This window comes from Trachemys scripta, chromosome 11 (genome assembly GCF_013100865.1).
Source record: "Trachemys scripta elegans isolate TJP31775 chromosome 11, CAS_Tse_1.0, whole genome shotgun sequence".
NCBI classification, from domain to species: Eukaryota; Metazoa; Chordata; order Testudines; family Emydidae; genus Trachemys; species Trachemys scripta.
The window spans coordinates 408764-425255 of record NC_048308.1 but is presented as its reverse complement, the minus strand read 5'-3'; the positions used below and the strand labels follow the sequence as shown (position 1 = coordinate 425255).

Genomic DNA, 16492 nt, shown 5'->3' with positions numbered 1-16492 from the left:
GGCACCTGTTGAGACTTCTGCCAGCTGGTGGAGGAGTCTGAGGCTAGCCCTTTGGATGTGTCCACAGGAGAGGGCCACACGACTCCTGGCTGCAGCTCCCTCCAGGCATGCCAGGGCGGAGAGGCGGCTTTGATTAAGCCAAGGGGTTAGCAGACATCCCAGCTCGGGCTTGCAACTGCCCTGCCCCCACCCCCTAACGAGTCACAGCCGCCTGCAGCAATGGCCAGGAGCAAGTACAAATGGGAATTATGCCCCGCCCAGCATGGTGAAAGCCGGGGTCCCAGATACTCCCCGGGAGGCTGTGACGGCACCAGCAGCATTGCGGCTACTTAGCGTCAGTGCACAAACTGGCTGAGGTTCTGGCCCACCAGGAACCTTAGGAGGCCAGCGGAGACCTGCCAGGCCTGCTCTACGGGAGCACCTCTCTCTGGACAGCCTCAGACAGTGCGACCCAAAGGGGGAAGCGCACAGAGGCTGAAGCACCCCAGCTGGCCCCTAGTGAATCTGGCCTGGGTCCAGAGCAGACCTTTGCCCCGGCTCCAGCACCACAGGGCACTTGCTCTCCTAGAGGCAGCCAGTAGGAGCCGGCTCTCTCCTCTCTTCTACTAACACAAACATGCAGCACTGGAGATGGCTGGAAAGGAAACCAGAAGTCCAGAGGTGGTTGCATCTTTTTATACAGCCCCAGCTGGGGAGGAACAAGGTCCGTGCTGGGAGCGTGGGACGGAACTGCACGCTCCAGTCGGTACAAGCTTGAAATGCAGGGAGCAAACTAACCGGGTGAAACCCACGTCACTTCCGATGCCTGCCGCAGAGGGATGCAGAGCAGGTTCCTTGGGAAGGTTTCCCAGCATCAAACAGCATTGTCCCATTTGCGGCTCTTGGTCTCTCTCCATTTCCTATCTGACTCCACCTCCACAGCGCTGGGTTTCAGCAGCAGGCCTGTGGCTTCCCCCAGGGGAGCTGACCCCTCTTCCAAAGCGTGGCTCTCCTCCCTCCCCGGGCAGAGGAAGCAGAATGGAAAGGCCTTACACCTGGAGGGAGGGAGCAGCCTTCTCAGGGCCGGGGGAAGCCCGTACACCTGGCTGGCTTCGCTCCCGCACCCCTCAGGAGCGTTCTCGCCCACGCCTGGTTTCCACGCTGCCAGCTCAGTGAGCAGCCCTCGTTCTTCCAGAGTGCCTAGAACCAAGGAGGAGAGATGTGGTCAGAGAACCCGCCCGCAGGCAGCTGGAGGAGAACCTCTGAGATCCGGCTGGCAGCTGGAGGAGAACCCTCTGAGATCCGGCTAGCAGCTGGAGGAGAACCCTCTGAGATCCGGCTGGCAGCTGGAGGAGAACCCTCTGAGATCCGGCTGGAGGAGAACCCTCTGAGATCCGGCTGGAGGAGAACCCTCTGAGATCCGGCTGGCAGCTGGAGGAGAACCTCTGAGATCCGGCTGGCAGCTGGAGGAGAACCTCTGAGATCCGGCTGGCAGCTGGAGGTTGGCACTGGTAAAAATACTCACTGCGGCTACACCCTCCCTAGCCACTAAGCTACGCTCCGGTCCCCAGGGCAATGGAAGGTGCTGCAGAGGTGCAAGGCACTGGCTTTACCGCTACCACCGCAGTGACAATAAATATCACCAGGATCCCAGGCGTCCCGGTCACTGGCCACCAGCACAGTCGGGATTGCAGAAATCCCATCCTTATGGCCATCCCAGGTGGGGACTGGAGCCATCAGTCTCACGGGGCTGTTGTCCCAGTGACAGTCCCCATGACTCTCCCTCACAGCAGTCCCACAGGGGCCTCCCTCCCGTGTGCGCCCGCTGGCCAGACGCACAGGACTGGATTCCACATCCCTTGGTAACTAATACCACAATCCAGCCACAGCAACTCGCCTGGAGCCAGACTTGCTGCCCCTGCAGCAGAGAGAGATTTAAACGAGGGCACCTGGCAATGGGTGGGGGCGTCCTCTCACCTGAGACCGTGTTCTCCAAGAAGAAGGACAGGAGGCCGGTTAAAAAGACTGGAACCGTCATCACAGAGAGGAGGAAAAGGTCCAGACAGACCCAGCCTAGGGGGAACAACAGCAGAGTTACCCCGACCACGAGCAGCACCGCCCTGCACCCAGGCGTCCATCGGACGGAAACATTCCAGCCAAGGGCTACAAGGGGAGGATCAGCCCATAAGCAGGTGCCAAAGAGCAAGGAGGGTTCGGAGCCTCGCTGCAGGGTGCAGAGCCTTGCCAGGGATCAGCGTCTGGAGCCGAATGGCACGGAGGGGGAGCAGCCAGCCACCAGGACTGGACTCACACAGCACGTGGTGACCCAGAGTCCAGCGTCCCGGGGGCAACACGAGAAGGAATGTGATTCCCAGGGTCGTCAGCCCCCAGTCCCGAGAGAAGGCGGCTCATACGGACCTGTGGCCACGTATCCGGGGGCCGCGCTGAGCCACCGCGGCACCAGCAGTGCCATGAACATGGTGAAGCCCACGATGAAGATGTTCCTCCCCGAGTCGATGTTTGCATACTGGAAATACGAAATCCCGGTGCCGACGGCAACGGTGTATGTCACGCAGAGCACGCCGCCTGCAGCAGCAAACGGAGCGGTCAGACCGGGCGGGCAGCACGTGTGCCCATTGCAGGCAGGGCAAGGTGGGCGTGCAAATCCTGATGGGGGGTGGGGTGGGTGTGCGAATCCCAGGTGAGAAAACAGGCCTGCTAGGGGGACTGGCCTCACTTCTCCCCTTCTCCCACCTCCACTCACCTCCCAGCTGCCAGGCCTGCACATGGCCCCCTCCAGAGCACTCCCGCTCTGCTGCGGGGTCACCTTGCCCCAGCCTGCCAGGCCTGCACATGGCCCCCTCCAGAGCACACCCGCTCTGCTGCGGGGTCACCTTGCCCCAGCCTGCCAGGCCTGGGTTCAGGGTACTGTGCTGCCACGTGTCACAGCTCAGCCACGTCACGGGGTTCTGGTGGCTGCTGCCTGCCTGTCGCCCCCTGGTTTGCAGAGGGGGCTCCGTGCTCCCCACCGGGCTTTGGCAGCTGCGTTTGAACGTGGCCTCATGAGCCACTCGGCCCCAGCCATCCCAGACCGTCAGGGTCGGCGCCGCCAGCAGCACTAGCCAGGCCCAGCGGGATGCAGGACCCAGCTCCTAGGGGGATGGGTTTGGCTCTTGGCTGCGATCCCGACGGCCATGGGAGTGTGCCGCAGACGTCAGCAGGGCCAGGATTTCACCCCAGCTGGCGGTCTGACTTATAGAAAGGAGCCGGCTGTGCTGTCCCTGAGGAACGTGGGTAATGCTACCGTTTATGTAGGGCCTACACAGAAAGTGTGTGAGCACCCCCTGCTGGCTCTGCTGGAGTAGCAGGCCTTGCCGCGCCCCCCCACCCCGAACTTCAGGCAACGCAGAACACGGTGCGGGGGCCAGCGCTCTGCCCTCTGCGGGGGGAGGGGGTCTCCCTGGCGCCCCGGCTCAGGAGGGCTATTTACCATGAACCGCCAGTGGGATGGTGGTGAGGAGCTCTGCCAGCCGGGGGGACATGCCCAGGAACACACATGCCAACGCACTCACTTGCACGGAGTGACGCGAGCTGGCCTGGGCACAAAGAGAAGAGAATGGGGAGTGGGCTGGGGGAGCCCCAGTAGCACCCTGCCCAAACCTGCACCCCATCCCCCACTGCCTCTGCCCACGCTGGCCTGCCGTGCACCCCGGCCCCCTCACAGCTGGCAGGCCTGCCGCTTGGGGTAGGGGGCATCTGTCTGCCTCAGCGCTCCATACACTGGCCTGAACCCCCCATTTCTGGGGCAGACCAGGGGCCCCAGTCAGCCCAGACTGTCCCACAACGCAGCCTCCAGCACCCTATGTTCCACACATGGCCAGCGTGCAGTGCATGCTGGGAGCCATCGCCGCCCGGGCCTGCACCTCTGTGAAAAGCAGCACAGCAGGGATCTGCTCTGTGCCGTGCCCTGGGCTCCCGACCCGCTGCCAGCACAGGTGGGCAAAGCCTGGGCATCTGGGTCGTGACGTTATCCCTCCGCCCGTGCTCTGGGGCCTCCTGAATTCCCTGCACCCCGACCTGCCTGCCCAGACCACCCTGCTCGCAGCTGCCCCTTGAAGGGTCTCCCTTGGACCCCAGTGCCATCCCATGGGCGCTGGAGCACCGCTGGCAGGCAGAGCCCTTCCACCAGGCCCGCCGTACCCCTGCGCAGAGAGAGCCTTGCCCTCTGCCTCTAATGAGCTGCCGGTAGCGCCGCAGGGGGCATCCATGCCAGCTGAGCCGTCTGATCCGGGCCCTCGCTGGCGTGAGATGAGCCCTGGGATGGCCCCTGGTGGAGGCACATGCCCAGCTTGGGCATGGACAGGACCCGCCTGCATGGAGGAAGCGACTTGGCCCATAACTGGGCAGCCTCGGTTATACTCTCTGCAACCCCTTTACCCACTGCCCTGCGAGATGACCAGACTGGTGCACTGTAGCACCAGTGGCAGCTCTGGGTCGGCCCGGCACGCCCACAGGCCCCCCCACCCGAGTCCCCCGCCGTACCTGGGTGAGGCTGTTGGTGCAGGCATTGGGGATGCTGGAAGCCGTGCCACTCACGCCCCCCAGCGCCCCCAAAAGGAGGCTGCCCAGCCCTTCCGTGCAGAGCCCGCGGTTGCAGGCATGCCGAGGAAGGGCGGGGGTCCGCAGCACTCGTGGGCACAGCAGGTAGCAGCCCACGGAGTTCATGCTGGAGGTGATGCCCATGGCGACGCCCACGCCCAGAGCTCGGGAGCTAAGGGATGGCCATTCCTGCTCACCTAGAAGGGAGGGAGATAGAGACGGTCACTGGCGAACGAGGGCCACGGGCAGAGGGTGGATGGGCAGGGCCGGCCCTGTCCCTCGTCCTACCTGGGTAAGGGACTTGGAGCCAAGGGGAACGGAGGGTGCCGTTGGCTGTGGTCAGCTGCCACGTGGCAGGGCCCAGCAGGTCCCAGCGGACGCGAAGGTGGCTCAGGACTCCCCAGACGATCCAGGCACAGCAAAGCGGCAGCAGCACCTGCAGGGGCAGCGAAGGGAGCCTGAGACGGGCCCGTGAAAGCCCCGTCCCGAGGGCACACACCCCGCCCCCGCCAGAGCACCCACCGATGACAGACACAGGCTAGAAACCCGGCAGAGCCAGCGCGGCTGCCCCAGCCAGGCCAGCGCCGCTCCCCGGAGCAGGGAGCCCACCCCCCTATGTACCACTGCCACCAGGTGCTTTGATCTGCTTGTGGGGCAAGGGGCCAGACCCATCAGCTGCCCTGACGGAGGGTCTGGCCCAGAGAGGGGAATGGGACCCCAGCACTGGCAGATTGGGTCAGCCCCCAGCTCCAGCTCCCCCAGTCTCCTGCCTGGGGCAGTGGCCAGCATCAGACGCTGCAGAGGAAGGTGGAAGAACCCTGCAGCAGCAGATGGGGATAATCATAGACCTGGAAGGGACCTCATGAAGTTATCTTGACCAGTCTCCTGCCTCATGGCGGGATGAAGTATTATCTAGACCATCCCTGATAGGTGTTTGTCTAACCTGCTCTTAAAAATCTTCAATGATGGAAATTCCACAACCTCCCTAAGCAATTTATTCCAGTGCTTAACCACCCCGACAGGAAGTGTTTCCTAATGTCCAACCTGAACCGCCCTTGCTGCAATTGAAGCCCATTGCTTCTTGTCCTGCCCTGAGAGGTTAAGGAGAACAATTTTTCTCCCTCCTCCTTGTAACAACCTTTTATGGACTTGAAAACTGGTATCATGTCCCCTCTCGGTCTTCTCTTCTCCAGACTAAACAAACCAGTTATTTCAATCTTCCCTCATAGCTCATGTTTTCTAGATCTTTCATAATTTTTGTTGCTCTTCCCCCTCTATCTCCCCCATACATCACCCCCCCCGGTCTGTGACAGCTAGAGATCCGCTCAAGCCCTGATGCAGGAGGGGTGATAGCCCTGCCAGAATTTGTGTTATAATTCATTAGAACAACTCTGGAGGGTCCTGTTATCCAGAGAAATGTCCAGCCCCTTTCTGAATCGTGACTTCCTGGGGCAGTGAGTTCCACAGGCTAATCACACGTTGTGTGAAAAAGTGTTTTCTTTTGGATCTCCCACCTGTCATTCTCATCCAGTGGCCTCTTGTTCTTGCTCCATGAGCCGGGAGAAGAGACACTCCTCACCTCCCTTCGCTCGACCAGGCAGTGTTTTATAGACACTGATCACGTGCCCAGTCTTTGCTCTCTCTGCACAGGAGATCTTCTCCCAGGTCCTTGATGGTTCTCGTTCCTGTCCTCTGAGCCCGCCCAGTTCTGCTCTATCCTTTCTTTGCACTGACCAGAGGTCTGCTCGTGTTGTCTAGATTGGGCCCAGCCCCCTCCCTGAGCAGATACAGCCCCGGGAGAGCCCGGACGGTGCACCAGACGTTGACGTCCCCCCTCCATGTGCATTACTTGGCCTCTGTCGATACGAATTCTCCTAGCGCTGCCCATTGCCTGGTGGGGCTGTGTCTCCCCGATGCCCCTCGCAGAACCCTTGGTGCCGACTAACCCAACTCCTCTGGGTCTAAGTCAGTCGCAAAGAAGAGGGTGAAATGCTCAAGTCACTGAGGGGGCCGGTGCCCAGGCAGGCTGCCCGGGGCCAGCGGGGAACGAAAGTGCCGCGCGCAGCACGGGGCCTTGTACCGAAAACATGCGCAAGGCTGGGATGCTTGTCTCCACGGAGATGCCCTTGGCCCGGGTCCACGTGCAAAGGGGCAGGCGGCAGGACCCCAAGTGCTGGGAGAACAGGATGGCGAGGAGCACGAGGCTAGGAGAGACAGAGCCTGGGTCACGGCACGGCTAATGCAGGGCAGGGAGCGCCCGGGGCGGCCGGGCCCCAGCTCAAATCTATCACCCCAGCTGGCAGGCTGCACCCCGGGCAGCTCCGATAGCACCCCCTGCTGGGAGAGGCTGGGAGCTCCTTCCCCACATGTGCATGCACCATTCCCCCAGCGCCTCCTGCTGGGAGAGCCTGGGAATCAGAGCGCTCACATTAGTGCCTTCTGCTGGGAATGCAGTAGCGGGGAGTTCCCCTGACACCACTCCCCACAGCACCCCCAATAGGGAGAGACTGGGCCAGAACCCCGTGTGGGTGTGACCAGGTGGCTCCGCAGGCCGCCCCAGTGGCAGGACCCCAAACTCACGTACAGCAGGGCGACCCCCCAGCTGGCCGAGCAGAAGTGGGCTGCCTCTTTGTAGGCAGACAGTCCGATGATGGAGAGGCTGGGGGCCAGGACCATGGGCCCGCAGCGCTGGGCTACCCATCCCCCCACGCCAGATACCCCCAGCGCCAGCTGCACCAGCCCCGAGACCACCACGGCTCCAGAGACCTGCGGAGAATAAGGGATGAGAAGACAGTGATGGTGGCCCCATGGCCTCCCCGAGCCTAGACCCCCAGCCCCTCCCAGAGCGATTCAGCCAGTCACTGGGTTCATCCGCTCCCTATTGCTCCTGGGACCTGACGTCTGCAAACTCCCCAACCTCCATGCACCCCTGCAGCCCACCCCTACACACACACATCCCCCACCGCCCCACCCTCCCATGCACCCCACCCCCATGCACCCCGCAGTCCACCCCTACACACACACACACACACACACCACCGCCCCACCCCCCATGCATCCCAACCCCCCCAGCCCCCATGTACCCTGCATCCCACCACTACACACACATACCACCACCCCCACCCCATGCACCCCAACAACCCCCATGCACCCTGCAGCCCACCCCTACACACACACCATACCCCCCACCCCATGCACCCCAACCGCCCCCACCCCCATGCACCCCGCAGCCCACCCCTACACACACACACACCATACCCCCCACCCCCATGCACCCCAACCACCTGCATCCCCATGCACCCAACATCCCACCCCTCCACGCCCCACACCCATCCCATCCCCACACACACCCTCATCCCACTCCTGCACACACCCCCACACCCTACCCCCCCCACACACACACACCACTCTCCGCATGCTCCCCAGGGCTGGGATAGCAGAGGCACCAACCTCTCGGAGTGACTGATTCCAGCTCCCGGGGGCGGCACAGTCCTGCCCAGTGCACTCAGCAGGGACGTCTGTACCTGGAAGGGAAGGACGGAGAGACATGACCGGGCAGCCATCGGGGCTGAGCGGTACCTGGAGGGGGAGGGGCCAGGAGGAGCCAGGTAACAGGAATGGGGGACTCGATTCTTAGACATGTCAGTAGTGGGGTTGTGATGAGCAGGAGACCCACCCAGCGTTGCCTGCCGGGTGCCAAGGCAGTGGATGGCACGGGACTCCAGCGGGTTTCTGTGCAGTGCTGGGGAGGAGCCGGTGGCCGTGGCACATGGAGGAAGGACAGGAGAGAGGTCTTGGAGGCTGGCAGGAAAGAGGTTGAAGTCCAGGACTCCATGGCAGCATTCTCTGAAATGCTTCCAGCTCCACGCACAGGGCCAGGCAGACAGGCAGAGCTCCACGTCTCCGTGTGGGGCTGAGGTGATGGGGTAGGGGGGAGGGGGGAGGTGCATTAGGAACTGGGGAATCTTTTGGGGAGGGAGGAGCCTATACAGGAAGGACGAGCTCCACCGGAACCAAACGGAACCAGTTCAAAAGGTCGCAGAGGAGGTTCTACACTACGGGCTGGGGGAAGCCAAGGTTCAGGCAGAGGCATCTCTTAGGGGTGAATTGATTAACGGCGGAACTCTGTAACCTAACGAAGAGGACAGGCTAGAGGTCGGGGAAGTCCAGGTGGGAGCAGGTGAGGACCAGTCTCAGGTAGCGGAGACGGAGTCCTAGGTCAGTATAACACAGGAAGGCAAGGAAGGAGAACTCTGTGTCACTCAAACGCGTCTCTCTCCCACCAACAGAAGTTGGGCCAATCAGAGATCTGACCTCCCCCTCCTGTCTCTCCAGAAGTCGAAATACCCAGCTGGGTGAAGCAGAGGGGCTGGCATTGCGTGAGGATAGTGATGTAAGAGGCATCAGAGAAATGTGCTGGAAGGATGATCATCAAAGGGTACAAAATATACAGGAAGGACAGAGCTGGTGGGGAGTGGTGCCGTGTGTGAAAGAAACCACCACGCAGTCAAATATGGTAAAAATCTTAAAAGAATCAAATGGTCCCATAGACTCTCGGTGGGTAGAAATCCCAGGCTTGAATAATCAGAGTCTGGCAGTGGGGATATGCTACCGACCACCTGACCAGGATGGTGACGGCAACTGAGAAATGCTAAGGGAGGTTACAGAGGCTACAGAAACCAGAAAAGTCACTAATTATGGGAGATTTCAACTATCCCCATATTGCCTGGGAACATGTTGCCTCCGGACAGGATGCAGAGAGAACATTTCTAGACACCATTACTGACGGCTTCTTGGAGCAGCTGGTCCTGGAACCCACAAGGGGAGAGACACATCTTGATTTAGTCCTAGGTGGCACATAGGATCTGGTCCAAGAGGTGACTATAGCTAGATCGCTCAGTAATAGTGACCATCATGTAATTAAATTTAACATCCTTGGTGGGGGTGGGGGGGCTTTTCACTTTCAAAAGGGGAACAACCCAAATTCAGAGGAGCTGTCCCAAGGGTGAAATGCCTGCAAGCAGCAAGGAGACTACTTAAAAACACCACAGTAGAGGCTCCGATGAAATGCAGACCCCAAATCAGAAAAGCTCGTAAGAAGACCAGAAGACCCCCCTCCCCCCGCCATGGCTAAACAGCACAGTAATGGATGCTGGGAGAGGCAAAAGGGCACCCTTTAAAATTTGGACATCAGATCCTAGTGAGGACAATAGGGCAGGGCACAAACTCTGGCCAGTTATGTGGAAAGGTAGAATGAGGCAGGGCAAGAGAGAATTTGAGAAACAACTTGCTCAAGACACAAAAACGAACAGTAAGATTTTTAAGTATAACAGGAGCAGGAACCCGGCCAAACAGGCAATAGGGGAACTCGACCACCATCATGCTAACGGAGCACTCAAGACAGACCAGGGTGTTGCAGAGAAGCTAAATGAATTCTTTGCATCAGTCTTCACCGCAGAGGACATGGGGGAGATCCCCACATCAGAGCTGTCCTTTTGGGGAAACAAATCTGACGCACTGTCCCAGAATGATGTGTTAATAGAGGAGGTTTTAGAACAAATTGATAAACAGCAATAAGTCACCAGGCCCAGATGGGATTCACACAAGAGTTCTGAAGAACCTCAAATATCAAATTGCAGAACTAGTAACCGCGGTGTGTAACCGATCTCCAAAACACGCCTCTGGACCAGATGACTGGAGCATAGCTAATGTGACAGGTGTGACGTTATTGACATAAATTGGGACCGTATAGATCATTGTTGCAACCAAGGTCCTGTAGTGGCACCCAAATCTGGTATAAAGGGGGTCAAATGGGGTGTCTAGGACAAGGTTATGGTTTACTGGTTATGATTATGCTGTCTATATGTGTGTATCAGTTTTGTAGTTGAAGTTATGAATATTGGCTCTATACTGTCTGTATGGCAAACTTATGCTATGCTTCTGGGTAACATCCCAGACAAGCTGAGATGAGCTCTGCCTAGCCTGCTTGATGGCCCATTAAGGACCATCAGCTATACAATGGACCCATTGAGAGAAGGCAGATACGCCTTGTAACTCAGCAAAGTATGCAGGGACTGGCCCATGTGACTCCAGACCCCATTTTGCTGTAATTTTCCACAGTAAGAACAAAGAGGTGTTCTTACACCTGGAAAAGACTATATAAGGCTGATGCCTCATCTCCATCTTGTCTTCAATCCTGCTTCTTACCTCTGGAGGAACTTTGCTACAAGCTGAAGCTCTGAACAAAGGACTGAGGACCCATCCCGGCTGGGGATGTATTCCAGAGACTTGATTTGAACCTGCAGTTTATTCCATCGCTGCTGCAAGCCTGAACCAAGAACTTTGCCATTACTGTATGTAATTGATTCCATTTAACCAATTCTAACTCTCATCTCTATCTTTTTCCTTTTATGAATAAACCTTTAGATTTTAGATTCTAAAGGATTGGCAGCAGCGTGATTTGTGGGTAAGATCTGACTTGTATATTGACCTGGGTCTGGGGCTTGGTCCTTTGGGATCAGGAGAACCTTTTTCTTTTATTGGGGTATTGGTTTTCATAACCATTTGTCCCCATAACGTGTGGCACTGGTGGTAATACTGGGAAACTGGAGTGTCTAAGGAGATTGCTTGAGAGATTTGCGGTTAGCCAGTGGGATGAGACCGAAGTTCTCCTAGTCTGGCTGGTTTGGTTTGCCTTAGAGGTGGAAAAACCCCAGCCTTGGGCTGTAACTGCCCTGTTTGAGCAATTTTGTCCTGAGTTGGCGCTCTCAGTTGGGTTCCGCCAGAACCGCATTGTCACAGTGGCGTAGTCGTGCTTGGATCCACAGAACCAGGTCAATTAAGCTTTGGGTCAGAACCCCACGCTGTCCAAATTTGAATTTTGGGATTGAGAGTTTTGTTGGTTAAAGAGCTGCTGCAATGGCTGAGCAAAGAGCATATGAGGGATTTGGCAAAAAAGCCCTGGAAAATTTGTGTTCAGAAAAGAGGATAAGCTTTAGAAAGAAAGCTACAAAGGAAGAACTGAGAAATCTGTTAATAGCCAGTGATCAGGGGGCAAGAGCACAGCCCTTACCTGAGGCTGCAGAAGATGCAGAAAAAATTAGGATGCAAAGGATGACAAGTAAACTGCAATTTGAGCATGAACAGAAGCTAGCAGATCTTCGATTGCTGGAGAAGCAAAAAATAGCAGAGTTAGAAAGAGAGAGAGAGAAAGAGGCTGATGAGAGAGAAGAGAGAGCTCGTAAGGGGCGTCTAGAGCTGCTCGCTGCTGAGCAGGAGACTCACAGGATGGAGCAGGAGACTCACAGGATGGAACGGGAGACGGCCAGACTTCAGCTCCAAGTAATGGAAGAGCGGAGAAAGTCATCCCCACCTGGTACTCCAATTCCCCCACGCCATGAGAAAAACTGGGAAAGGATGTGTCCCATTTACAACGATACTGAGGATATAGAGGAGTTTTTGTCTACCTTTGAACGCCTCTGTAATCTGTACCAGATCCCTGAGGGTCAGCGAATGCCTGTCCTGCTGACCAGACTGACTGGAAAAGCCAGGGAGGTGTTTAATGACTTGGGGGGACAAGAAGCCTTAGATTATGAGCGGTTTAAGGATTCTGTGTTAAGGCGGTTCAAGGTTACTCCTGAATCTTACAGAGTTAAGTTTAGAGAGTTTAAAATGTCTAAGGATTGTACTTTTGTAGAATGTGCTCATAAGCTGATGGGTTTTGTTAAAAAGTGGGTTATGGGAGCCAAGGCGCATGGGAGTTTTGAAAAACTGCTGGATTTAATAACTTTGGAACAGTTCTTAGACATTGTGCCTGACAATGTGAGAGCAGCTGTGTGTGACAGGGACCCTGAGTCAGTCCTACGGGCAGCAGAGATTGCAGATGCCCATACCCAAAACAGGGCTCGAGAAGGGTGTAAAACCCCGGGGAAAACTAATCACCATTCTCCCCAGTTCAAGAGGAGGGAAGGATTTAAAAGTAAACCTGTCCCTGACTCTTCTAAAGGAGTTCAAGGGGGCCCGGAGGGTAGGAACTCACATCCCAGGACGGAACAGGTTACATGCTATCACTGTGGTATGCTGGGCCACATGAGACCAGACTGCCCGACACTGAAGGGCAGCCCAAAACCAGCAACCCCAAATGCCACGGCCAATGCTAACCCTGTTGTTGTAAACTCACAGGCAAGCTACACAGAGCCCAGCATTGGTGCCCTGTGTGCAAATGCTGTTTCTGTGGTCTCTGAAGAATTTGACCTTAAAACTCACATTAAAGCTAAATATGGGGGAAATAACGCAGAGTTTATTAGCAGTGCAGAAGTGAATGGAGTGAGGTGTATGGCATGGAGGGACACCGCAGCAGATATTACTCTGGTTAAAGCAAGTCTTGTCAGGAAGGAAGATTATTTGCCAGGTGAAGATGTAACTGTTGTAGCCTTATCTAAGTATTTTGTCAGGGTGCCTTTGGCTAAAATCCATCTGAAATGGAAGGGTTTGGAGGGCACCATGGTTGTGGGAGTAAAAGACATAATCCCTAAGGATATTATGATTGGAAATGATATTAAAGCTATGGTCAGTCAAATTAATACAAACCAGGCACAAGAGGGGATTGATCCTAAGGTTGTGCCTATGGAGGGTTTCTCCAAAAGTTTGTCTTTGGAAAGTAGCTGTTTGGCTGTGAATGAAGTTTCTGAATGTCTATCTAATGTCTCAGAAGTAAATCTGGAATTAGATCAAGCGAAGGGAGAGGAGGACAAGGAGATTTTGGATGAGCCTAGGCAGTCTTGTGAGCTGATGGCTTTATCTAGTCAGCAGTTTGGGGAGGCAAGGAGAGTGGAAGATGAGTGTCCCTATACCTTATCTGTTTCCTGTGCGAAGAATAGTGACAGTGAAGGAAATGTGCCTGTGTCTATCAGGGGTATTGACTTGCCTATGGAGGAAGCTACCCCAGTCTCCAAGCAGTTGTCTGTGAACAGCCCGGTGTGCTGGGACAAGGGAAATGAAATCCCAAACTGTATGTCTGGTAAAGGAAAATGTGACAACAGGCCTCACCACTCTGTTCGAATTGTTCGAGGGGTCAACAAGCAGGTGGACAAGGGGGATCCAGTGGATACACTGGACTGGGATTTTTGACAAGGTCCCTTACCAACGGCTCTAAAGCAAAGTAAGAGGGACGGTCCTCTCATAGATCAGTAACTGTTTGAAAGACAGAAAACAAAGGGGAGGAAGAAATGGTCAGTTTTCACAGTGGAGAGAGGTAAATAGTGGGGTCCCCCAGGGATCTGTACTGGGACCAGTCTTATTCAACATATTCATAAGAGGTCTGGAAAACAGGGTAAACAGTGACCACCGCTGGCAAAGTTTGCAGATGATACAAAATTCCTCAAAATAGTGAAGCCCAAAGCAGCCTGCGAAGAGCTACAAAGGGATCTCACACAACTGGGTGACTTGGAAACAGAATGGCCGATGAAATTCACAATTAATAAGTGCAAAGTGACGCACATTGGAAAACATAATCCCAGGTACAATATCTAATGATGGGGTCTAAATTAGTCCTTATCACTTGACAGAGATCTTGGATTCACCATGGATAAGGCTGCAAGTTTGTCGGTGACTTCTGCAGGGGCCGGTGCGCTTGGACCAGGGGCAGCTCAGGCAGCCCCTGCGCCAGTCACACCAGCCACTGGTAGGGCACTCGCGGGCCACTGCACCTCACCCCCCAGCAGCAGCAGAGTTAGGGTTGGGGGCAGGGAGTTGGGCCACGGGACAGGGTGAGGCGAGCTCTGGGTGGCGCTTACCTTGGAGGAAGTTCTGTGCACTGCCTCTGCGTGCAGGCACCGCCCCCTCAGCTCCCATTGGCCACGGTTCCCAGCCAATGGGAGCTGCGGAGCCAGCATTCTGGGCGGAGGCAGCCTGCAGAGCTGCCTGGCCACGCCTCTGCCTAGGAGCCGAGGGAGGGGGATATCCCCACTTCCAGGGAGCCCCCCAAAGTAAACGCACCCAGAGCCCCCTCACCCCATTCCGTGCCCCTACCCCCCCCCACACCCTAACTCTGCTGCTGCCGGGGGGGTGGAGGCGCAGAGCCAGGTAGGGAGCCTGCTGGCCCCGCCAAACACCCCCCCCCCCCGCCCGGCACCAGCGGGGTCCCAGGCCGTGTGCCGCTACCCGCCCCCCTCCAGAACCCACGGTGCCCCCGGGAAGCTCCCCCCCCCCAAGTTTTAGTCAGGGGTATATAGTAAAAGTCAAGGACAGGTCACGGGCCATGGATGTTTGTTTACTGCCCATGACCTGTCCGTGACTTTTACTAAAAATACCCATGACTCAAATGTAGCCTTAACCATGGTGAGTTCTCTGAGAACTTCAGCTCAATGCACAGCAGTGGTCAAAACAGCTCAGAGCATGTTAGGAAGCGTTGGGAAAGGGATAGAAAATAAGACAAAACATCCTAATGCTGCTATAGAAACCCACGGTACACCCACACCGGGAATACGGTGCACAGTTCTGGTCACCCCAGCTCAATAACGGATATAGTGGAACTGGAAAAGGTTCAGAGCAGGGCAACAAAGATGGCAGAATCAGAGACCCACAGGATCTGAGGGAACCGCACAGGTCCTCTTGTCTAACCCCTGCCAAGATGCAGGATTTGTTGGGTCTAAACCATCCAAGACATTGTCAAGGGGATGGAACAACTTCCATACAGGGAGAGATTAAAAAGACTGGGACTGTTCATCTTGGAAAAGAGATCACTAAGAGGGGATCTGATAGAGGTCTATAAGATGATGGCTGGTGTGGAGAGAGTGAATTGGGAAGTGTTATTTACCCCTTCACATAACACAGGAACCAGGGGTCACCCAATGAAATTAATAGGCAGCAGATTTAATGCAAACAAAAGGAAGTATTTCTTCACACAATGCGCAGTTAACCTGTGGAACTCCTTGCCAGGGGATGTTGTGAAGGCCAAGACTATAACTGGGTTCCAAACAGAACTCGAGAAGTTCCTGGAGAATAGGCCCAGCAATGGCAATTAGCCAGGCTGGGCAGGGGGGTCACAACCCGCTGTTCTGGGTGTCCCTAAACCTCTGACTGCCAGGAGCTGGGACTGGGCGACAGGGGATGGATCACTCGATAATTGCCCTGTTGTGTTCACTCTCTCTGAAGAACCTGGCACCGGCCACTACAGGAAGACAGGACCCTGGACTGGACGGACCAATGGCCTGACCCAGTGTGGCCGTTCTTCCATTCTTAAGGCTGGGTTTGAAGCTGCTTTGGGTCCTGAAATGTCAGCCGGGAAAGCCCCATGCTGGGGCAGAAGCAGAGCGAGGCCAGACTCCTGGCACTGCCAGGCTGGGGTAGTGGCATCCCAGCTAGGCCCACGTGGGGCCACGAGCCAGGTACCCTGCCCTGCAGCTGGTACGTGCCCTGCTCAGTTGCCATCCCAAGGCGCGGGTGCGAGGAGATGCCACCCGGGGGGTCGTAATCCCCGGTCCTGCTTCTCCTTCCCTGAGCACAGCCGGCCCAGAGGGTCCTTGACCGGCAGCCTGAGGCCAGCAAGACAAACCAGCCTGGGAGTAAGAGGCAGCCTAGCGGGGAGGGCGATGGACCATCAGGGCAGCGTCCCTGGGCTGGAGGCAGGACTTGCGGGTGAGGGGCTCTGGCAAGTTACAAAGTGTGTCTGCCTTACACCCCTGCCTCTACGAGAGCCAAGTTCAGTCGATCCCTTCCAGTGGGGAGGCGCAGAGCGCTGGGCTGGCCACCGGGCAAGGCCCGGCTCCCACGCTACCATGTCCCCACCTGGGCCAGGCCCGGCTCCCACGCTACCATGTCCTCACCTGGGCCAGGCCCGGCTCCCGTGCTCCCATGTCCCCCCCTGGGCCAGGCCCGGTTCCCACGCTACCATGTCCTCACCTGGGCCAGGCCC

At 56.7% G+C, this 16492-nt stretch overlaps 1 protein-coding gene across 2 annotated transcripts in view; it reads right to left on the bottom strand.

Moving 5' to 3' along the window:
- Window positions 1-659: 659 nt before the first annotated feature.
- Window positions 660-16492, bottom strand: part of SLC23A3 (solute carrier family 23 member 3) — an 18296-nt gene continuing 2463 nt past the window's right edge. The window contains exons 4-13 of one of the 2 annotated variants that reach the window (XM_034786327.1): window positions 8029-8102; window positions 7163-7344; window positions 6659-6782; window positions 4867-5014; window positions 4522-4775; window positions 3470-3575; window positions 2398-2565; window positions 1957-2052; window positions 1364-1474; window positions 1140-1239 (exon numbers count right to left, since the gene is read on the bottom strand). In XM_034786327.1, coding sequence (XP_034642218.1) covers window positions 1205-1239; window positions 1364-1474; window positions 1957-2052; window positions 2398-2565; window positions 3470-3575; window positions 4522-4775; window positions 4867-5014; window positions 6659-6782; window positions 7163-7344; window positions 8029-8102 — 1298 coding nt within the window. In that variant the 3' untranslated portion in view covers window positions 1140-1204. Of the gene's footprint in view, window positions 1240-1363; window positions 1475-1956; window positions 2053-2397; window positions 2566-3469; window positions 3576-4521; window positions 4776-4866; window positions 5015-6658; window positions 6783-7162; window positions 7345-8028; window positions 8103-16492 lie in introns of both variants that reach the window. The other variant, XM_034786326.1, reaches the window with a different exon arrangement.